The 24,561-nt window shown below is 37.1% G+C and overlaps 1 protein-coding gene across 6 annotated transcripts in view; it reads left to right on the top strand.

Annotated features, from left to right (window-relative positions):
• Positions 1–24,561, top strand: part of Fancm (FA complementation group M) — a 255,915-nt gene that overhangs the window by 98,871 nt on the left and 132,483 nt on the right. For all 6 annotated transcript variants that reach the window (XM_081735480.1, XM_081735483.1, XM_081735478.1 and 3 more), the window contains one exon: positions 16,799–16,927. In XM_081735480.1, the coding sequence (XP_081591606.1) occupies positions 16,799–16,927 (129 nt within the window). The remainder of the gene's footprint in view (positions 1–16,798; positions 16,928–24,561) is intronic.

Here is a 24,561-nt window from a genome sequence, read left to right as displayed (position 1 = left end):
GTAGTTATAGGGTGCCGAAAACGTGAAAAGATGAACTTTAAAAGTCCACAGTTCCACTACTATAGGACCGATCGTAGTCAGGTCAAGACATCATTGAGGAATTAGTATATGAACTACCCAAATATCCATCTTTCAGACCCTCCGGCACCTGCATAATCATTTTTAGAGAGGCTGTTTGGGAGTACTTGTTCCCTCTCCACCTACCTCTCTAAAAATTGGTATGGAAGTACTGGAGCATTCTTAAACATTGATATTTGGGTAGTTTACATACCAGTTCTTCGGTGATGTCTTGACCCGACTCCGATAGGTCCTATACTAGTGGAGCTAAGTTCACTTATTTCACGTTTTCGACACTCTATAACTCCAAAGCTTTCCCGTTTGAGCATGGGTTCATATAAACTTTGTTTCTTATTTTCATGTGAGGAATCTGTTCTCAAAATATTATGACACATTTCTGTAGCAGCCTGTATTTACATGTTATATGAAAACTTAAACTATCAAATTGGTTGTTCAATGGACGCTAGAATATCATAAACATCCGAATTTGTGTGTCCTTTATAGTAGTAACAACGCAAGTGAGCCGGACGGGAGAATGCGTCTCCAAAATACTTTAATCTCTAATATTATGATCATGATACAACGCATTTCCAATCAATAGAAACAAAGACACATGGGATTGAAAATTTGACCTTTTCAGAAGCCTTTATTTCGAAAAGCTACTTACAAGGAGAAGGCACACTTTGGTAAGTGAACTTCTGCGTCATTTTTTGCGAGGTGGTAGTGCACATTTAAAGAGTTAATATTACAAACTGGAAGAGCGCAATGGGCAAAAATGATGGAGAAAAACCGTCTGAAAGTTTTCTACTCGACGCATATATCGTACGACGCGCAAACGTATCAAGTGACGGCGTGGCAAAGTGAGAAGAATCAGCGACTCAAGTGCAAAGGGTCCTGGGTTCGATTCTCGTTCGAGTCAAACTTTTTTTTTCTTGTTTCTTGCTTCAACCAATAAAGTAGGCATTTGTAACTGAAAGTAAAATATTAATTCACCATATGTTTATAATGAATAAAACAATAGAAATTTTCAGTCACTTGTAAATTCTTTTGATGTTCGATGTTAACTATGAACAAAATTCAATCTCTTCCGTAAATATTATTGTTACTGCAGTCGTTGCGTAAAAAATGTTCTTGAAGCTTCATGTCTATATTTGTTGACAGTGTGAGAATTACAAGGGGAATGAGGGGGAAATCTGTTTTGGTTATAGCAACATCCAGTATTAGCAAAGGGGATTTCCCCCCTCAACTCCTTTGTAAATCAGGTGCGAGCGGTCCCGGGTTCGATTCCCGGTAGGGTCACTCGGTCGAAAAAGTGTAACACGCTTTTTCAGGCCAGCCCTGAATGAGGTTTTCCTGGGTTTTCCTCATTCACACCAGGCAAATGCCGGGGTGGTACCTAACTTATAGGTCCCAAGCCGCTTCCTTCCTTCCCCTTCCCCGGATTGTGTGCTCGCCGAGGGACGTCATCCCTCAAAACATGACGGGCTAAATGGCCTTAGATGCCGAAAGCCCAGAAATCTAAATCCTAAATCTCTAATCCTTTGTAAGTCGCACACTGTCAACAGATGTAGACACAAAGCGTCAAGAACATTTATTACACAACGACTGTCGTCAAGGGCGCCGATCATGGGGGCCGGGGGCCTTCCCCCAAGCTAATGTGGGCCCCATGTACTTTTATGAATATGTATTTTTTTATTGTTACATGTATTGTTGTATGTATTTTTTATGAATACCCCTCCCCCTAAATTTACAGAGAAATCGGTGCTGTTGACTGTCATAACCATAATACAACTCGTGATAGCAGTATATTTACTGAATAGATTAAATTTTCTTGCTAGTTAACATGGAACATTGAAAGAATTTACAAGTGATTTTAAAATTTCTATTGTTTTATTCATTATAAACATCCGGTGAATTAATATTTTATTTATAGTTACAAATGGTTACTTTATTAGTTGAAACAAAAAACAAGACAAGGATTGACTCGAACGGGAATCGAACCCGGGACCCTTTGCATATGAGTTGCACAGTTTAATTACTCTGCCACGCCGTCACTCGATAAACTTGCGCGTCGAACAGTATATGTGGCGAGCAGAAAACTTTTGAAGACGGTTTTTCTCGCTTATTTTTACCCATTGCGCTCTCCCAGTTTGTAATATTAACTCTTTAAATGTGCACTACCTCATCGCAAAAAAATGGTCCCAAAGTTCACTTGCCAAAGTCTGCCTTCTCCTTGTTAGACAGATACCTCATCCAATTGTATAAATGACTTTCGATGGATGTGAAGATCATAGTGCCGTTTACAGCAAGTTGATATCTTAAACTGTTTTGGAGATATGGTAAATACGGGTGAAGTTGGGAACGCTGCGTAAAATTATGTAATTCGAAGAATTTGTAATTGCAGTACCAAAAAGTATTGTCGTAATATCATAGAAGCAAAGTCAATCAAAAAGTGTTAAAAGTTCCCACAAATTTCCATTTTAAGCAATATATCAAATTTAACCATTTTTTTCATATCTCCGGAATGGTTTGACATACCAAATTATTTTTATTATTAAGTATTCTGCCTTTTGGCAGGTCCGGGACTAAGGGCGATTCTTTTCTTTCTTAATTTTCAGTTTGAGCCTGGAAATGTTTCTTCCATGTTTCTCGATTTTCAGCTTCCTCTTTTAACTTTCAATGTTTTCTTTTATTTTTCAAATCATCGATCACTTTTGTTCTTTCCATTCGCTTTTCTTCCATCCTCCCTTCTATCGCGGTTTGAAAAAGAAAATTTCTGCGCACGATGTGTCCAATCCAATTGGTCTTTCTACGAAGGATGGTGACTAGAAGCGTCCTCTTCTCTCCTATACGTTTTAAAACATCTTTGTTTGTTACTCTCTCTCTTCATTTTATCTTCTCTAGCTTCAGTAATGTCCAACTCTCTAAACCATAAAGTCCAATACTCCGTATACTGTACTTGACCAATTTCTTCCTTAGTCTAATATTAAGGCTGCTAGTTAAGGGTGATATTTTCTTGCTGAATGCTTCTTTGGTTATGGCAGTACTTGACGTGATCTCTTTGGTGCAGTATACGTCTTTCGTCGAAACATTTCCCAGATGTTTGAAATGATTGACCTTTTCAAGTTCTCCTTGTTCTACTCTGACTCGTAAGGGCGCATTTCAACGGGATATTCTCATACTTTCGATTTTTAAGTATTAGTTTCCATTCCTTATAGTTTCCCAGTGTCAACTATTTTGTCAATCATCTCGTGCAATCTTTTTTCGGTTCTAGCTATAATAGCCGTATCATCTGCATACCTGATCTTGTTAATTACTTGCCCTTCAATCTTGAAGTCTCCAATTCCTGTTAATGCTTCCTTCATTAAACATTCACTGTAAATGTTGAATAATTAGGGCGACATATATATAGTATGTTGCCCAAATATCAAATTGGTCATATCAAATTGCTGTAAACGGCATTGTGATCTTTAAGTTTATTGAAAACCATCTTCGTCATTGAATGTGATAATTTTCTAAACACTTTTTCGAAATAAAGACCTTTAGAAAAAGTCAAATTTCCAATTCCGTGTAGCTTTGCTTTTACTTGTTCGAATTATGTCATATGATGGCCTTTAGTATTCGACACTAAGGTACTTTTGATATACGCTACCCCGTCTGTGTCAGTTGCGTAATTACTGTTGTAGATCCCTCAAAAATTCTGCTGTTTTTCGATGTTCGCGATACTGTAACGTCCTTAGTTTGTAATACGTACAATAAATGTGGAATTGTAAGTTTTAATTTTACATGTAGATTTGAAATATGTAATAACCTGACGTAGTATCATTTGAAAAAAATACAACTTTTGATGTTCAGTTAATGTGGTAGTTGAATAGAATGGCGAACAGTCACTTGCATAGAATGAAATTTGAAAGTTTTGTATCTTTTAGTTTAAAAGTTATAAGAGCGTATGACGATAAGTAGTCCACCTTTTATATATATATATATATATATATATATATATATATATATATATATATATATATAGAGAGAGAGAGAGAGAGAGAGAGAGAGAGTTAGTCAGTTTCAAAAAGGTAGAGCAATATTTCAAGGGTGGATTCCTTATGGGTAAACAAGTAAAAACAAGTTCATATGGCCATATCTCGGGAAATGCATCGTTACAGAGTTACGGCCATTGAGCACCTGACGTTGTGAAATAGTCACATTCTGGACGCCCCTTCAATGTGACTCAATTCAAACCTCAATAGCTCAGCTCCAAATTAAGCTAAGAAAATAATTTTGGTATTAATGTCTTCGTGAAGGATGAACTACATGTAAACCACATGCAGATATGGCGTGTATGTCGTCGAGCGAGCCTTTATCCATATCACCTGCAGCGAGTGCAGTCTGTCAGCAGCCAACTATGTGCCGCAAGTACGCTTTTGCCAGTGATACCTCCAGCAGTGTACCGTTAATCTCATTTTGCCATCCGCAGTAGTGTTTACAGATGAAGGCATTCTCACGAGAAGGCATCTTCAATTTCCATTATGTACACTTATGTCCAACATTATTGTTACATGTCTATAAATATGTTGTTGTAGGAATATAATTTGATAACGAATTCGCCCGGTATTTCTCATAATGTTAGTATGTGTATAATCGGCAAAGACATCTATGTTTCAAATTTCATGTCAAAAGACCAGTAAATAAGAACAATAAAACGGAAACAAAACTTTCTTGTCTATTTAGCAACATTTTGTTCTACTCATTCTAATTTTCGTATTTATAATTCTTTTCCCATGAAATTTACCACAAATATACATTTCTCTATACACATAGGATGAGTATTAAAAGTACCCTGCAAAATAATTATCAAATTATATTCTTACAAGAAGACAAATATAGATATGCTACAATCATTTTGGACATGAGTGTACATATTCGAGCGGACGATAATCGATCAGTTCCAGGACACACCAACAACAGTTTGCTCTCAGTGTGTGGTGGGGAATTGTCGGTGACACTTTACTAAGGCCCACACATAATCCCGCAGAGACTGACATGAAACACCTATCAAGACTTCATGGAAACCCACATTCCGCATGCATTTGATAACACGGCTTTGGCTATGCGTACATCCCTCAGGAAGACATTGATACCAAAATTATCTTCCTAGCTTAATTAGGAACTGCGCTTTTGAGGTTTAAATTGAGTTACATTGAGGGGCATCCAGAATGTGACTATTTCACACCATCAGGCGGTTCATCGGCCGAAACTCTGTAACGATGTATTTCCCGAACTTCTTTTACTTACGGTCGTATGAACTTCTTTTACTTGTCTGCCCATAAGGAATCCACCCCTAAAAGTTTGTGCCGTACTTTTTTGTTACACACTGTATACATACATACATACATACATACATATATATATATATATATATATATATATATATATATATATATATATATATATATATATATATATATATATATATATATATATATGTAGTATCTGTTACAAACTATAAATAGTAGAACCAAAAGGTACATACAAGTAAAATATAAATAACATGCAAAAGTATAAATAAAACACACACACACACACATATATATATATATATATATATAAAGCATTAGTAGTGCGAAAATTGCCAAAAGCTGATTTGGTTTTAAGAACGTAACCTATTTGCAAAATTTCAACAATTAAAGACCCACGCCTCAAATTTAAACATTGCCATCATAAGTGAAACAATGAAAAAGATGGCCTACTTAATTAAAATTCATATTAATACATAGTTCAAAAACAAATTTACATACTTAACTAATTAATGGAATCCGAAATCTTCAAGTAACGAATGTACTTCGCAAGGAAAAAAAAATTACAAATAATGATTCTGTGCCAAATACTAGTAATAGTAACTGTTTGCCGGGTGCTTCTAAAAGTACTAATACATTACCTTGTAGCTATTGCGGATAGTATTATATAAATGCCAGATACTTGGCTATATATATTGGTAAGAAACATCAGGTTACGAATAAAGATTATATATGCTGTGATACCACCAATAACAGCTATCTTAAAGGTAAAACTTCAAATATTACCAGCAATAACAATACACAAGTTTTGCTGATTTCTAACTTGGGCAAGATACTAATGTCACTAAGGGAGATGCGGTGACTTAGTGGTAGAGCGTTCACCTCTGGTGCGTGGGCTCCCTGGTTCGATCCCGGCTCGTGCCAAGTGAACTTTGTGGTGGACAAACACCGTGTGCGTGGGTTTTCTCGGGGCTTTCCCGTTTCCTCCCACTTTATTCATTCCATTCATTTCTCGTCATCACCATCTCCTGTAGCCTAGCCGAAAACTGAAAGATTTCATTTCATTTTAATTTACTAACTTCTTCCACACATATTTTAAGATGTGTTCCAGGAGGTGCTCGAACAATGGTTGCTGATACACTCGCAGAGGTGGTAACTCAAATAATTTCGAGACCCGGGTTCGATTCTCGGCGGGAGCTCATGTGGTTCGGATTCCACGTTAATCAGTAGGTCCACGTCTCATATAGCCTCGCTGCTGAATGGGACGTTAAACTCAAAATCAACTCAACTCAAATAACAATTTCAAATGATAGAAAAGATTGGATCAACCTATGTCTATTCTCATTTGTTGCTTTAAATGCACCCAAATAATCAGATAATAAGAATCTGACTTGGGTGAAGCAACCAGTTCGCCTCTGATGCAATATCGCTCAAGACAACTTAATCTGGTCTTCAGTAAAGATGAAGAAATCTCGATCAAACCAGAAAATTTTCCAGTCTCAAGATTGTAGAGAATATACTTGTCGATGGTGGTATCCGTATAGCAGTCCGTCTTTTAATTTCTGATGAAATGGTTGCGGCCTATCTCTCTGTTGAAGATCCTGTTGAAGAAACATCCAACGCACCCTGGCAATTTCATTGTGCCTAATCTTTCTAATGATCAACATATTTTTCAAGGAGTTTCAGTTAGTGGGGTTCAAAGTTCCATTAACTCCTTTCTGTCAGGCAGCGCCGAAGATCTAGATGGGGTTCGTCCTTCAGTTCTTAAAGACCTTCTTATCAAATGCTAGAATCGAAGGAAAAACCCGAAAAATCCTCTTGTGATGTATTTAATTAACCATTTGTGGAAAAGTACCTATGAAAGTTCGCCCGTTTTTCTGTGCCAGACTTACAGAGCACATGGTGGTATTCGGCCCATAGCGGTTTTGAATGTTCGGACCAGCATATCGGTAGAAATTGCATGCTTTAGAATACGTAAGCCGGTTAAGAACTTTTTATTACCCCTTCAGCTTGGTGTTTGTATTCCTAATGGTGCTAAGGAACGCGCTCGAGTTTTTCTTCTACCTACAGTACTACTAAGGCGGTCGCAAAGGTGTGTTTCCGTAGCACATTTAATGAGCTTCGCCGGGATACCATGCTTGCCGCAGTGCTGAATGATTTTCCTTAAATTTATCCGTATGTTCAGTAACGCTATGCTCAACCTAGTCATCTGTTTTTGACGGGAATACTATTTCTTCTAAGAGAAATGTACAAAAGGTGATCCCCTAGGCCCAGCACTTTTCGCTATAACTATTCATTCTTTAGTTATATCATTGGAAATCGAATTAAACATTTGGTACTTAGACGATGGAACAATTAGTGGTGAACCCAAGGTGAGTCTTTCATCTTTAATACAAATAAATGAGGCTGCTCTTGGCTTACGTATTAACTGTTCTAAATGTGAGGTTGGTTGTTCTGGTTCAGATGAAATCACATTCGACGAAATCTTTAGAAGATTTAATGAGGCTGCTTCAGGCATACGTCCTCTAGCCATTCAGAACGTTTGTCTTCTAGGAGTTGCTCTCACGTCGGAAGCACTCACGAACGTGCTATTGAATAAAATATCTAATTTAGAATTGTTCTTGTCTCGACTTTCCTCAAATTCTACTCATACAGCATTTTTTCCTTTCAGGGCCTCTTTATCAATTGCTCGCTTAATCTATTTTTTTACGATGCTTTCCATCCTTCATGAGACTTCATTGCTACAAAAATATGATCTTGTCCTGAAAACTTGCCTTGAATCAATTTTGAACTGCTCCTTAAATGACAACTCTTAAATGCAAGCATGTTTACCTTTTAGCTTGGGTGGTCTTCGTATTCGGCGAGTTGTGGATATGGCAGTTCCTACATTCTTAGCGTCTTACCACGGATCTTCTCGTTTAGTCGAAGCTTTCCTTGCACAGGGTTACTGTTTGGATCCAGGTGGTAGGCTCTAATAGGTGAGCATGTTTAGCAGACACAAACCTCCCATAAATTAGCAAAAAGTGTTATCAGTTATCTTGGTATATATCAATTGCATCTCAATTACATAATCATCTGTTACAATCTGTTGTGGTTCCTTGCTGCCTCATCTCCCGAAGCGGGTGCATGGTTGATTGTGATACCTTCCCAGCCTTCAGACCTTCACTTGTCAAATGAAAACTTTCGAATTACTGTTGCCTTACGCTTAACTGGTTGTGAGCCTCATCTCTGTTCAGCTTGTGAAGATCAGATTAATCAACGTGGTCTGCATAGCCTTTCATTCGTGAAGAGCGCTGGTCAACACGCCCGACACTCCTGCGTTAATGATATAATACTACAGGCCCTTAACAGTGCTGAAATTCCTTCAATACGGGAACCTGAGTGCTGTCGTTCAAATGGAAAGCGACCCGATGGCATGACTGGTTCCCTGCATGAGAGGTAAATGCTTATTATGGGACTTAACATGCGCTGATACACACGCTTATTCAAATTTCTCTCTGGGAGCGCGGTGGCTCAGTGATAGAGCATTCACCTCCGGTGCTTGGGGTCCCTGGTTCGATCCCAGCTCGCGCGGTGTGGACTTCGTGGTGGACAAACACCATACTCGTGGGTTTTCTCGGGGTTCTCCCGTTTCCTCCCACTTTCTTCATTCCACCATTTCATTAATTTCTCATTATCACCGTCTCCTTTAGCCTAACCGGCATAACTGTGGGACGTAAAACTCAAAGATTTCTTTTTTTTTTTTTTTTTTTTTTTCAAATTTCTCTCTATCTCTAATGAATGCTGGAGCTGTTGCTGATCGCAGAGAAGGTGAAAAGTAAAGAAAATACAACAGCCTTCTCGAAAATTTTGTTTTCACTCCAATTGCTATTGAGACTAGTGGCGTTTGGGATGTAAGAAATCTTGATTTTATTACAGAGATCGGAAGATTAATTTCTTGCATTTCCGTCAAAGTTCGTTCTACACCTTTTCTAATACAGCGCAAAGCTGTTTGTATCCAACGTGGCAACATGTCGTCGGTTCTTGGGACTTTTACCACCTAGAAAGGAACTGGAGAGGTGTCTGTCCTTTAATAAGAATAGAAATTTAATTTAATTTCACGCCTTTTGAAAACTTGTGATAATAGAGTGCAGAATGTTCTCCATTACGTAATTATAATTTCTCTAAAACTATATTTTATATTACATTTAATTGTTTTGTACTGTAAATAAAACATCAGATAACAATATAAATAATTTAGGAATTATTCGAATTGTAACAATGCTAGTAAGAACCCGGATTCTTTGTTGAGTGTCAATAAAAGTAATCAGTAATTGTTACCTTAGTTACAGTAAACTTTTAATTCACAATCAAAGTTCCAAACGTTTGTGTAATACAAGAAAAAAATAATCTTTTAGAATTATTTTAGGAAGGAAAACGAAAAATCCAAAGTGTGCGGAATACGTAGAGAAGTAATGCTGAGCAAGCCAACTAAGCTAGAACATCGATTCAGAATTCTCACGGAATCCTACCATTGTTTTTGCGTTGCGTGCATCAAGCGTCGAAACAGGAATGAGCGGTGGCGAAAAGATCCTCCACGAAAAACGGGGAAATGCTCCCCACACTGCCAAGTAAAAGCAACATTCATCATCCCGAACAGACATTGGATAAAGCACAGACTGACCTCGGAAAGTAAAGTACAACTACTGCAAGCGTACAAAGGAGCAATGAAGAAAAAGCCATATAAACATTTCAGAATGGAGAAAAAGCCATGTAAACATTTCAGAATGGAGGAAAAACCATCTAAACATTTCAGAATGAAGAAAGATTCATATAAACATTTTAGAATGGAGGAAAAGCCTTATAAACATTTCAGAATGGAGGAAAAACCATCTAAACATTTCAGAATGAAGAAAGATTCATATAAACATTTTAGAATGGAGAAAAAGCAATGTAAATATTTGAGAATGGAGAAAAAGTCATATGAACATTTCAGACTGGAGAAAAAGCCTTGTAAACATTTCAAAATGGAGAAAAAGCCATGTAAACATTTCAGAATGGAGGAAAAGCCATGTAAACATTTCAGAATGAAGATAAAGCCATGTAAACATTTCAGAATTAAGAAAACTTGCCATGCGCTTCGAGATGGAACTGAAGTTAATTTGGATCCACCACATTCGATGATCCAAAAGAAGATATGGCAAAATAAACTCGCACAAATGCTGAAATGGGTCCGGTGATGCCACCAACAGGAATGTGTGGTGTTACGTTGGTGAATTGTCTGTTCCCACTGCCATAACTAAGTTTGTCACCTGGCATCATGTCTTTGTATAAGACTGATTACTACTCCCCTAACATTTGCCGAAGATTCTGTTTTTTGTGTAACAAATTTGACACTTCTCTCTCTGGTCTTGTTGTATTGAATTATTCCATGCAGAAATGCCAAATTTTCGACTCTTGTGAAAAATGAAAATTTTAAAATTTAAAATAGTTGTGCTTGAAACATTATTTTTTATGAAATAAGAAAATGTAGTTTTTCCATTAAACAGTGTATAGCAAAGAAATAAAAAATATATGTTACAAACTAGAACTAAAATTTCAGACTTAAACACGTCAAGTAAAAAGAACTCATTCACAAGAAGCAAGTTATAATAAACTACGAAATTTCATTTAAAATCATCAAACTTCAAATACAAAAGGAACTTTGGTCGTTAGTTTTAAGAAAAAGAGAAAAAGAAGGAAAAAACGGTCCGAACATCGCCCAACAAAAGTACGATCCCACGTACATATACACATAATTATATAAACGGCACCAACATTAAAAGAGGAAAAAAGAAAAATAGCTAAAAGGACAAAACCATTATAAATTACGAGGGTCATTCAAAAAGTCAAGAACGTTTTGGCATGATTAAATAAAACCAAAAGATATCAGCACAGAACTTTACTTAGAAAGCCACAGGACCATGCTCTACTTTTCTATGTAATCGCCATAGTCGTCAATACACTTTTTATAACATGGGATCAGTTTTTCAATGCCGATGTTATACTTATCTGCCGCCAAAGATTTGAGCCAAGCTGTCACTGCTTGCTTGAGTTCCTCATCGTTTGCGAACTGTTTTCCACCCAAAAATTGTGGAAAAAATTCGTGTAACATGCTCAAAGTGAAACGTCGGTTTACCTGAATTTTTCTTCGACTTTTTCCTTCCATTCTTCCGTAACAAGTGACAGTTTCCCACTCCGATAATCATCATGCACGCTGATTCTTCCTTGATTAAACATAATGCACTATTTCCTCACTGGTGACTCGTTCATTGCACTATCATCATAAACATTCTTTATTTGCCCGTAAATTTCAATACGCTTAACTTTTTGTGCGTTAAGAAAACGAATGACACTCCGTACTTGACATTTGGTGGGATTTTCCATTGGCACCGCCATTTTGAATCGCTGCAAAAGCAAGTAGTGTGACCGCACAACTTTCAAATTCGGCTTACACTCAGGTGAAGGAAAGAGCTAACTGCCGCGCACGCGATCACAGTGGTGGGAGATCGGCACTATGCGCAATGCGCAATCGTTCTTTACTTTCTTGACGGCCTTCTTATTTAAAGATGTAATAAATCGAAAATGCACCTTATCCCAATTCTTTTGAAACAAAATCTGATACTACATAATATTTTACTGTCAGAATACTATTTATTATAAATGAAAGATTTTGTAAACAAATTATATACAAATCCCTCAGCAAATTAATGTTGTAAAAAAAAATAAGTTAAAGAGAGAACGCCTGTCGGATAGAATTGTCAGATTCAAATCCTTCCTGGTGGCCCCGCGTGGCATAGTCGCTAACACTCTCGCCTTTGGTGGGAGCAGTCCCGGGTTCGATTTCCGGTGGGGGCACTCGGTCGAAAAAGTGTATAGTGTGATCGCCGAGGCGAATATACCTGACGCCTTAGATGCCGACAGCCCAGAAATCTAATTCCTAATCATCCTTCCAGAGCTCTTTCGTGGATAAGCGGTTAGCGTATGCGTCTTTGGAGTCGAGTTCGATTCCCGGCAGGAGCTCATGTGGTTCGGATTCCACGTTAATCAGTAGGTCCCGTCTCATATAGCATCGCTGCTGAAAGAGATGTTAAACTCCATGTCAACTCAAATCCTTCCTAACATTTGGTCCTTTAGTTCTTTAAATTTCCATCTTAGCTAACTAAGAAAGCATTCTGAACTGATTATACAAGTTAACCAAAATATCTAGATTCAGTATTTCAATTAACTGTACAGTATTCTAAATGTGACCTCACATTACGTTTATAAAGAATTTTACAAGTGTTGATTTTTTATTTATTTATTTATTTATTTATTTTGACAGAGCTATTTCAACATAGCTATTTTTTTTTCTGGCTTTAGATATAACTACTTGAAGATGTTTTTGAAAACAACGTATCATCCAATATCACTCCTAGATCTTTGACATACCTGACAAACTGAATATCTTAACAACATATGGTATATTTGTATATTAAATGATTTATTTTTCTTGAAAATATTATTTCTTGAATCTTACTGTCACTCACTCAGACTCCCACACTCCTTATTGAGTATGGGAACAACCCCCCTCGTGCAAGCACCCTAACAAAATTGATAGTAATTAACTAGGTAAGATTGTTTGAGGCATTGGTTGACGCTTTTAGCAAAAGGTAGTATATTTACCCACCGCTATTGTTAATTTTCCCATGATAGCACAAAGTTAAATAGAAAAATAAATGCACCAATAGAGTACGAACTCTGAAGACATTAGATTTCTTTTTAAGTACTCATTATATGTATATTTGGAGTATTCTTAATCTAGACGCTAAATTGAACAAAAGGAAATTAAAATATTAACGCTGTTAATGCTCAGTATTTGTGGCAATTGTTTGGACCATTTCTTGAAGGATATGATCAATTATATTTCGCTTTGAGATGGTGCCTGCTATGGCTACTATATAAGAAACGACAAGCGGATAGATAAAAGGATCGTTTGTCCAGTTCAATGAAGTCTTTTGCTAAGGAAATATATATAGGTTGTTATTGAAATAAAGGAAACACCTGAAGCAATGTCATCTTACCTGATTAATACGGCGTGGGACCATTTTTAGTCTGCAGAACAGCTCTGATTTATCGTGAAGTGGAGGCATATACATAACAAATGGTTTCCAAGAAATACTGTATCATTCCTCGTGCAGTGCAGGACTAAATTTGAGGGCATCTACCCTGAATTCAAAGCCTTGAAACTTACAGCAGGAGTTAAATAATGTTGAGATCTGGGGATTGGGTGGGCTAGAAAAATATTCATCCCGACGTTCATAAAATCCTCGCCTCAGAGCTCCAGCACTGTGAGTTATCTTGGAAAGTTGTGACATCTGGATATAATGTAACGGACCACATAATCACTGGTAATTTGGCCGTGTTAGCGTAATCGTCCACGGAATACCAGCAACTTGCGACGCATCACATGTTTCATATTAAGTGGAATTCCGCCATATATAAACAGCATATTGTTGGAAATAAGATAAAAGAGAGCTCTTTGGTGTATATTACACGTTTCCAATTATGGTCATACATTTCCCGTATTCTTGGCACCATTTTCTTCGCGCTAAAGTGTGTTGATTGTGATCAGCAGTTTAAAAATTGCAACCCGACCGCTAGTGGTCAGGTTATGAAACTCGTGTCGGACTGTCAGTGGTAGAGGTTCACCTCTGGTCCGTAGGGTCCCTGGTTCGATCCCAGCTCACGCCAAGTGGATTTTGTGGTAGACAAACACTGCACGTTGGTTTTCTCGGGGTTCTTCCGTTTCCTTCCACTTTATTGATTTCACCATTGCATTCATTTTTCATAATCACTGTCTCCTTTAGCCTCGCAGGCTTAACTGTCGGACGTAAAACTGAAAGGTTTTTTTCATGTCGAACTGTGATTATCGCAGCAGCCGATTGACTTCCGAAGTCACATTTGGCGCATTCATTATTCACTTCTTGGTCTCAATCCTCCTCAGTGCTCGAAGATGCCCACCACTAAAGGTTTTCTTCCATTTATCGTTACTTTTCGCTGGTCTTGCAGTAAGTTCTGTAGCCTTCATGCCCTTCGACACCCGACACGCTGGCCGCTTCAATGCTCTTGCGCCAACTAATCGCGCATTCATAATTCCGCCTCTTAAAACTCAGAAGTGCCATCATTGCTCGCTTCAATACATGTCTCCATTGTACCCTGCTATCGCCTTTGGTGCGAGCGGTCCCGGGTTCGATTCCCGGAGGGAACACTTGGTCGAAAAAGTGTGAAGTCTTTTTCAGGCCAGCCATCCTGATACGTTTTCCTCATTCTAACCAGGCAAATGCCGGGATGGTACCTAACATATACCTTCCAGGCCGCTTCCTTCCTTCCCCAATCACTTTTTTCTTCTCTTTCCTGGGATAGTATGATCTCCAAGGGACGTCATCCCTCATACGTGACGGCTAACATGACGATGGATGCTGAAAACCCAAACATTTAATTCCTAGTCCATTGTACCCTGCCTAACGTACAGACAATCATCTATACATCACTAACAACGACCAAGTGCTGCTTACACTCATTCTCATAAGGTCACGACCTTATACATTTTACAAGCTATATATTACCGGCTTTTCAGTTATTTTGATAATCACCGTATATTACGAAATATTGTTACATTGAGAAGTTGTTCCATGATAGATTATAAATGGGGCAACCAACTTTATGCTTTATAGAGGTGTATAGATTATGAATAGGGCAACTAACTTTATGCTTTATAGAGCTGTATATTATGCTTTATTTTTTCTTACATTATGTTGTATTATGCTTTTACATAAATTATGCCTTAATATGCTGTTCCTTGAATTGTACTTCATTTTTACCCATTTCTATTACATATTTGTGTTATTTTACTGGTGTTTATTACACAAGCATTAAAAATGTATATGAAACTATTCATATTCCCCACTAAAAATTTTATCATCTACCTCATTTTCTGCAGTTTTCCTTAAGCGATGGTTCAAAGAAGAAACATGTAGCTACACTGTAGAATTCTCATATTTAACGAATTCAGACCAAAGAGTACAAAATAGATTACCGCCTTCTACTTTGAAATGGTCAGTTTTGAATTCTTTTACTCTTTGATTGCATATACTCTTCATTTTGGCATCTACGAATAAGCACAACCAATCCTACCTGCCTTTTATCACAAAGTGAGGAAACAAAAAATCCTTCTGAGCGGAAGGTGCGGAGAGGGAAGGAATTCGAATTTCCCATTGTTACGCGTAAAGGCAATTGGCAGTTGATTTCCATTATTTGTGGCATTAATAATAGCCTTTGTTGATTATTAATAATAGCCTTTTGTTTCTTTGGCACAAAATATATTAACATATTTTTCTTTATTGTACACATACATCGGATTCTGAAAGAAAAAAGCATTAATCATTATGCTTTATGCTTTATTTCTGTAAATTATGCTTTATTATGCTTAAAAGATTAGCAAATTTGGGTATGTAAAGTGGTCAAAATCAAAATCACTGATTTGGTACCAACCATAGGTGAAAACTTCCATTATGCTTTTACTGCATTTTATGCTTTGTGGTTGCCCTAATTATGAGTAATCTAAAGGGGGCACGGTGACTCAGTGGTAGAATGCTTATCTCTACCACGTGGTCCGTAGGTTCCATGGTTCGATTCCCGACCAAGTAAGTTTGTGGAGGACAACATCGTGTCCGCGGGTTTTTTCGGGGTACTCCCATTTCCTCCCATTCTCATTCCACCAATTATTCCGTCATCATTCATTTGCTTTATCATTGTCTCCCTTAGCCTAACAGGCATAATTGTGGGACGTTAAACTGAAAAAATTCGTTTCATTTTCATTTCATTTCATGAATCATATGTCTTAGTATCATGTTATTATCTCCATAATATTTTGTATAACATTTGCTTACGAGGAAACCAAATACTTGTAGAAAAAAAAAACGAAAGTTACTTTAAATAGCAATATTTTCTAAAATAATGTATTGAATATGTAGTTCGTTAAGGTGGAGAACGAAAAAATGTATAATCTTAGAAATTAACGATAGTAGTGTTCAAAATTTGATGTAGTTGCTTAGAGTGGAGCCAGAGTTGTAGACTGCAGAAGATTATGCCAGCTCAATAGCAAGATGTTCAGCACAGAAACCCATATTTAGAAGATTAATAATTTATACTTCAAAACTTCCATTTCATTACATATAAACTTATCAGATTTCATATCCCACCCGTAAAGCGCTCTGATGAAGACGATGGAGTAAAATAGCTATTCAAACTATAAGCAACTATTTCATTAACATATATCTAACAAAATTTTGAAAAAACATCTTATATTGTCTATTAGATATTATAATATAATAGTGTATATTATTGTTAGATTATAAGAAACTGATATAAAAATGTTGTTGTTACAGTTCCGTGATAGCGTGAAAGAAATTTATCAGATGTTAGTACGCTATAAGCCACTTGTGAAGCCAATGGTGTTTCAAGGTCAGGCAAACTTAGGTAATAAGAAAGGATTTACGCAAAAAGATCAGTTATTGGTGAGTAACGTCTTTTGGCAACAATATTCTTTCTTTGATATTTTTAGTTTCCTGTAGCTTGGGGCTTAAGCACAAAAGCCATTTCCAGTTCTATAGAACTGGAACCTTAAGTACAAATTTCCATTCCTTTTCATTGCATATGCTAATAACTGTGACCGTGAGAGCAGAAATATTAAATTTGAAGGGTAAGGGAAAAAAGAAGGAATGTCACAAAAGTGCATTTTCAAGAAAACGGTGTTTTAATATTGAAAACCGCGTAAAAAAGAATTGGGTTAGTCAAATCTTTTGCCTTTTTTACATGGACATATCTACATCTACGCATGCATAGCATATACAGTCAAATAGTACCAAGAGTCACCAACAAATAGGACAAAGCATCCGATAAAGCACACGCATGGAGATTCCTTGTTGTTTCCCCTTACCCTTCATTTGTCCTTTAATGTTGGAAGTAAAAAGATAATTAAACAAATCCACAAGCGGATATAAGTAATGAATTTCAGAAAATAGTTGAAACATAATAACATACACACACACACACACACAAAATATTAGCTAAAAACTTTTTCGTTAAAACGCTTCGTCCGGTAATTAGAGGAAGAAGTAAGGAGAAAATAAAATAAATATAATGAGCTGAGATAAAACTATGAAGTATGCAGGTAGGCGCCATATTGCATTGCACTGTATTCCAACACTGTCGATCGCAAGGTCATTACTATGTTGCGTTATGACTCCGCGATTATCTTCTGCTTCACTGATAAGGGCTCCCTGCGGTGGTCATAAATTACTCAGGCTATTGGACGAAATTTCTACAGCAGCTTTCCAACAACATCTGCTCTATTGCAGGCTTCTGAAGAAAGATACAACCCACAATTTCTTTATTAAAATCCATTCCTTCTTAGGGGCCGCGGTGGCTCAGTGGTAGAGCGTTCACCTCTGGTGCTTGGGGTCCCGGGTTCGATCCCAGCCCCCGCCAAGTGAACTTTGTGGTGGACAAACTCCGCGTGCGTGGGTTTTCTCGGGGTTCTCCCGTTTCCTCCCACTTTCTTCATTCCACCATTTCATTCATTACTCATCATCACCGTCTCCTTTAGCCTAACCGGCATAACCGTGGGACGTAAAACTCAAAGATTTCATTTCATTTTTCCATTCCTTCTTAGCCAACTGTGGCCCACTTGAGAATCTATCTCATATCCCAGTGTACACCTTACTCCAAAAAGACCCAAAATTCGTAAATCCTACCTTATACGTAAAATTCACAAACCCAGCAATTAATGAACATTAATTGTCTCCAGATTGCCATTGCAGTTCCATTGAACATATCTTTGCTTTTCTCACGCAGTTACCATTCCATACATGTCCATGCTTTTCTTTCTTATCGTCAGAACACAAAGTATTTATCACCAAAAATCCATCACAGATTTCACTTTGTTACGTCACACCAATTTTCAACTCACTTCGCTTAAACAGGATAACTATGGAACATAAACCTACAAATTTTATAGCATTTCAGCTCACTCATGATCTTAGCTCCCTTAAAGAATACCTAAATAATCACTCAAAATCTCAGCATACTATTCCTAATCCAACAATCTGATATATTGGAACCATGAATCATGTCGCAGTTAAAACAGTATTATCTCCAAACTATTCGAATGAGCCACCCATACTCCAGTGTATTCGTGAGACACCTAAAACAACAAATCTCTGTTTAACACTTTCATCTTTCTTCATTTTAGACGATGTTTCGCTAAAATTAACCTACGAAGCAACAAATTCTTGCAGTTCTTAAACAATGAGTTATCAGTCAAATTCATTGATATTCCCCCAACCATACTGGTACCTCCATTGATGAGGACACCATATTTTAGAACGTGTGTCTTGAGATTATTCAGTTCAAAATCTTTTGTCGTCGCGAATTCTGTCGAAGAATGTGAACTTTAAATTTATAAAATGATAGAATCATGCCTGTTATGCTGTATGGTTGCGAAACATGGTCACGTACTTTAAGGGAAGAACGCAGAGTGAAAGTATTCGAGAGTAAAATCCTGAGACAAATATTCGGACCCAAGAGGAATGGAAATGAGGAGTGGCGGAAACTTCATAACGAGGAATTTCATAATTTGTACGGTTTACCAAACATTGTTAAGATCATCAAGTCTAGGAGACTCAGGTGAGCAGATCATGTAGTCAGAATGGAAGAAAGTAGGAACACTTTCAAAATTTTGACTGGAAATCCAATCGGAAAACCTAGGCACAGATGGGAGAACAATATTAAGAAGGATCTTACAGAAATAGATATACAAAGGAGAAACTGGATGCAGTTCGCTAAGAGCAAAAGTCAATGGAGAAATAGAGAACTTTTCTAAACGCGGCATTGAACCTCCGTGCTCTGTAGGCCATAGGATTAGTTAGTTAATGTCTTGAGATTGATAAGATATGCGCTTACAATATGCAATAATTCCACCTCAAGATCTATTCTCAGCATGCTAACCACATATCTTAATCCATACACTGGCTGTTCTAAAATTCGTATCTGTTTCACCACATCGCCCCTCGCAAATTCTGTTGTTAGCGCTCTGAAACCAAGCGCTCTCCAATTTTATCTGTAAAGAAGTCAGTAGTGCAAAACTTAAACCACAAAAGAAAGAAAAATAAATTTATTAATAAGGATTGTCATGGAATCATTTGTTCCGAAAATCATAGCTTTGATATCACCCAAACCGCAATTCATGAATTAAGGAATTTTACTTATTACATATGAGGATCGACAGAACCACCTCAGCTCAAACCGAGAAAAGGTTTCCTTCTCCACCTGAAAGTCATGTACTGAAACCACTTTAACCTTCTTATTCTTATTAAACTGGTCCCTTGAAATACCGCGCACTACACCGAAAAAATTAAGAAAGAAAGAAGACAGATTTAAATTTGTCCTGAATTTGATATAAGCATGATTTTCCAACATGGTATCATAAAGATAACATGTGTACATTCCACCGTCCCCGAAGTTGCAATTGTTTCAATCTTATTTAATCCTTAAATGCAGGACTGTCATAATTTTGGTGCCGGCGAAACTTTGAATCTTCCGATCAGTAGTCCTGGCGTGATCAAATTCCCTGTTAACCACTACAACTATCATTATTCTCATTATTATTGTCACTTTATTTAATTATTATTTATTTATTACTAATAACAAAAAAAAAAAAAAAATTAAACAGAAATCAACGTTAAAGGCGGTATAGTCGGTTCTCGGGATCGGGTGTGTGCCAATGAGAAATGTTGTTATGGTAATGGTTATGCGAAAGGATTTAGTCATCAGTCTCTCTTGGTGTAAAAATAGCCAAGTAGGTGTATTGTAGAACCTAGATGAGATTAGTGGAATTGCAAATATCAAAATGGCGACAAGGATATTTTGTGGATTCTCGAACCACAGCGCTAGCATCTGTACAAAGATCAAACTGGTGTCAAAAATAGAGTTTATTATACATCTAGTTTTCTTCCATTGATTTAGATTGGGATGATATTTCAATGTGTTCTGAAGTAGAGTATATAAGTAAGATGGTGTTGGAGAAACAATTTTGGGGCACATAGAAGAAGAAAAAAAAAAGATGAAATAAGCACAGGAAAATTGAAATTCATTAGTTCCAGCAAAGACTGATGTCTAAAATTTCGAGGTTTTTGGTATTATGAATATGAGAAGCAAATAGATGTAAGGGAAGAGTTCTTCGGGTGGTAATTAAAGAAAACAAGTTGAGAGCGGGTAGGTTGATCAAAAACAGTCAATAAACAAGATTCAAGAACAAAATTCTCGTTCATTTTATTTCTGATCGTACTGAACAGACTGTTGGCAAAAATACGTTATTGGTATTTAATGAAGAACACCAGAAATTACTCAGGGAATTCATGTCCAAACGACCAAATGAAGAGGAGGTTTTTCCCTTCTCAATGTATTCAAAGTCTTTAAGAAGGGATATGATAAACTGGTACTGCCCAAAAATTTCAGGATACTTTACAGAAAACTGCCAAGATGGAGGTGTTCCAGAAAGCCTAAAGAATTTCGTTCAATTACTGTTGTATGAATCTAACATAGAAGAAGCTTCTACAACATATTCTCAAACTGTCCTAACAAGTAAATTAATATATTTTAATTTTAAGGACAGAAGATTAGCACCACGAAAAGAAAGACACAACATGTCCCATGACCCACCACTCCCATTGTACGTAGGTTTACAAGTACACACTCTTATTCGCTCCAAAAAGATCAGTATTTACGTAAGTTAGGTATTTCTGTAACATATAATCGTGTGCTGGAAATTGAATGCAGACAGCAGCAGCGACATGCAGATGTTACAAATTAGAGGGTCTTGTCTGCCCCTTTCCATTAATCACTAACGTGTACACCGTCGGTGTAGACCACAACACATCATTAACTACTTCGACAGGATCTTCTCATAGAATAAGTATTAGCATATTCCAGTTGCCTTTTAATTCCAACCCTGGTCTACCCCCAGTACCAGTTGAAGTTTCTTCATCAGTAGAAGATTGCTTATTACCAGATACCTATGCTATTGTACAGCGGGGGACACTTCTAAATGGTACAGCCATATGGAGATTTACGGCTAAGGTGTACCATTTAGAAGTGTCCCCCGCTGTACCATCAGTATCATCATATGATTTAGACAAACTGTAATACTATCCAAGAACAAATACGGCCAGGAATTGAAGAAGGACTTAAGGCAAAGAGACAGTGGATTGAAAGAAATTCTCCGTTAGGTAAAAATAAATGCTTGTGGGTAGAGTAGTTACCATGTGGCTCAATCAGAAAATGTACGTTCTACTAAAGATATCAACGTCATGCTGCCCATTCTTACTGAAAAAGTGGCGTCTCTTTCAATGGTGAAGCATGGTGTGTCTATCGTAAAGAGAATTACTGATCGATGTAATTCTGATCAAATACCGGTTATTGTCCTTGACCAATCTCTCTTTGCAATAGCAAAACAAATACAGTGGAGATGACCCGATTCGTACCATGGAGAAGGAAGTTTTATCGGTATGCTTGGTGGACTACACATAGAGATGGCCTTATGGAGAGTGTTACGCCACATACTAAAGGATAGTGGATGGACATTGTCCTTAGCAGAGGCCGGAGTAGCAGGTTCAGGGTCAACTGATTCATTCCTAGACTGCTCACACCTAATCAAAACCAGAAGACCGCACCAGGCCTTCTTCAAAAGACAGGGTTCCATGCAGAACCAGAATCCAGTAACTGTAAACAAGAATTCTAACAGTGGCGAGAAGGAATGATACGGAAAACTCCTATATTTTCATATTGGGATCTTGTTCTGGAATTGGAACTTCTAATTTTGGTATTTGTTAAAGCTTACCAACAAAGTAACTTCTCATTATATGTAACTGTACGTGAGCGTCTCCTGCTTTGGCTTTTTTGTGTATGATCACCAGAACTTTGCAAGATGGCTTTCTGTGCATCTCAGAGACATGAAGATTTTAAATAAAGGAAAGGCAGGATTTAAGAATAACTTTGTGTTTTCAAAGACTAACAAACAATTTTTTCATGCCGTTCGACCAAGTTGATGAACAAAATAACAGAAGTGTTAAAGACTCCAGTGAAACCATTAACTTAACCCAAAATCCATATGCTTTTTAACGGTGGATACTCCCTGCTCCTACTTATGCAGTCTTACAAAAGAATTTGAAGATGCGGCACAAGCACAATTGAGGAAAAGATCAACGAAAATTATGTTGGAAGTGATGTAAGTTTTAACAATCCTTGTCAAACATTGTATGACACAATTTCTGCTACAGAAATTCATTTTTAGACGTCCAGCAGGTAAATAATCTATCAACAAATGCGTATGCCTCACAGGATGCTTCAAAATCTGTTTCAGAGATAAAAGTGACTTGTAGAAACCAATATGAAGATTTCGTTGACTCAATGTTTGTAAAACGAAGCAAGTCAATTTATTCTCCCATAGAAAAGAATAACATTTCCTTTTTTGAGAAACGCTTAAGGAAGGGTAGGAAATCATCTGAGAGAAGCTAGATGAGTTGAAAAATGATTACAGTTTGTTCAGTCGGCTGTATATTAGGGTGGGCCGAAAAAACTCATTTTTTTTTTTATTTCGAAGTTGTAATAGCGCGGAAAAGTTGCGAATTATATAGACAAAGAAAAATTTTTAAAAAAATATCAAAATGGGTTGACATCTTCCGGTCGCGCATAGACCCTAAAGTTTGACAAAATATGAAAAAAAATCATTTTTGCGATTATTTTGTTAAATTTTTGAATTAGATGTTTTCGTAATGTAATAGTTTTTAACGTCTTCAAATAGAGCCTAAAAACATTGTATTTTAATTTGGTTTAGATCAGTTGATATCTTCCGGTCGCGCATAAGCCCAGAAATTTTCCAAAATAATGAAAAAGTTTCATTTTTTACGAATTTTTGGTATTTGACAAATAATTAGTAGACCCTATTTAAATGGAATAGCCGTAATCTTTTTTCACACGAACTGATAATGAGGAAGAAAAAAAAGAACTGTCTACCCGTCCAGTCCAGTCAATGCTTTCTAGTCGCGCAACGGCTTAGAAACTCTCGTGCACAGAGGGCGGGCAGCAAGCCATACAACGTCACTCGCCTGGGTGGGGCGAACAACCTTATCGCTCCCTCCACTCCACTCCTCCGCATTCCTAGGATCACGCCACCTTCCTCCATTGTTTTGTCAGTCTGCATCTGTCAGTTGTGATTGCAGTGCGTTAGTGTTTAGTTCGATCTTGCTGTTTTCGTTCTGCAACTCTTGGCGCTTTGTGTTATGACATTGTTGTGTTTTGACTCTGTGATGTAACGAAACGGTGACGCCATGGCTGTACCGAGGAAAGTAATAACAAGACAGGTATTTGACTACCCCATTTTTGGTACTCCAAAAGACCTGCCAACAAACTGCCTACAGGCGAGGAAATCATTCGGTGTTGTTCTCAAAAAAGGTACAATTTTGAACTACAAACTAATAATAACAGCGTTAATTTTAAACAAGTTGCCAGTACAGTAATTAACAAAGTAATCAGCTTATATGAAAAAGCATCTATCTCTACAGTTACAGATAAGAGAATCACACAGCTCATAACTACGTTGCATGATAAGTATTACAGCCTGAGGAAACCATATACACGAGACAAAAACAAAGCTTCTTTTAAAAAGTATGTTGATGAATTTAAACGAAAGTGCTCACTCCTTTTTCACGTAGCGGCTTGCAAATGCCTTATCGTTGTTGATTGCACTTGCAAGAAAAATCCAGATTTGTGCCGGTACAAATTAACTATTGATTGTAGTTGTGAATAATAATAATAATAATAATAATAATAATAATAATAATAATAATAATAATAATAATAATAAACTTAATTGAGCTAAGATTTGTTTACTCACTGCGAGTACACGGAATAGAAAAAATTGGAGCGGTAGACATATGTGAAACAAACAAGCGTAACAAAGCATTGAAAAGGAAGTTACGTGACAGTCATTTATATGTAGAAAATGTGTCAAAACCCTCATGCTCACATTCTGCTTTAAATTTAGTCGAAACTGAAGATGAAGGACGTTGTCTTCCTAGTACGGACTCGGACA

Source organism: Thermobia domestica, chromosome 13, assembly GCF_964235325.1.
Source record: "Thermobia domestica chromosome 13, izTheDome1.hap1.1, whole genome shotgun sequence".
Lineage (NCBI taxonomy): Eukaryota > Metazoa > Arthropoda > Insecta > Zygentoma > Lepismatidae > Thermobia > Thermobia domestica.
Note: the sequence above shows the minus strand (reverse complement) of the source record. Positions and strands in the feature narration are given on the sequence as shown.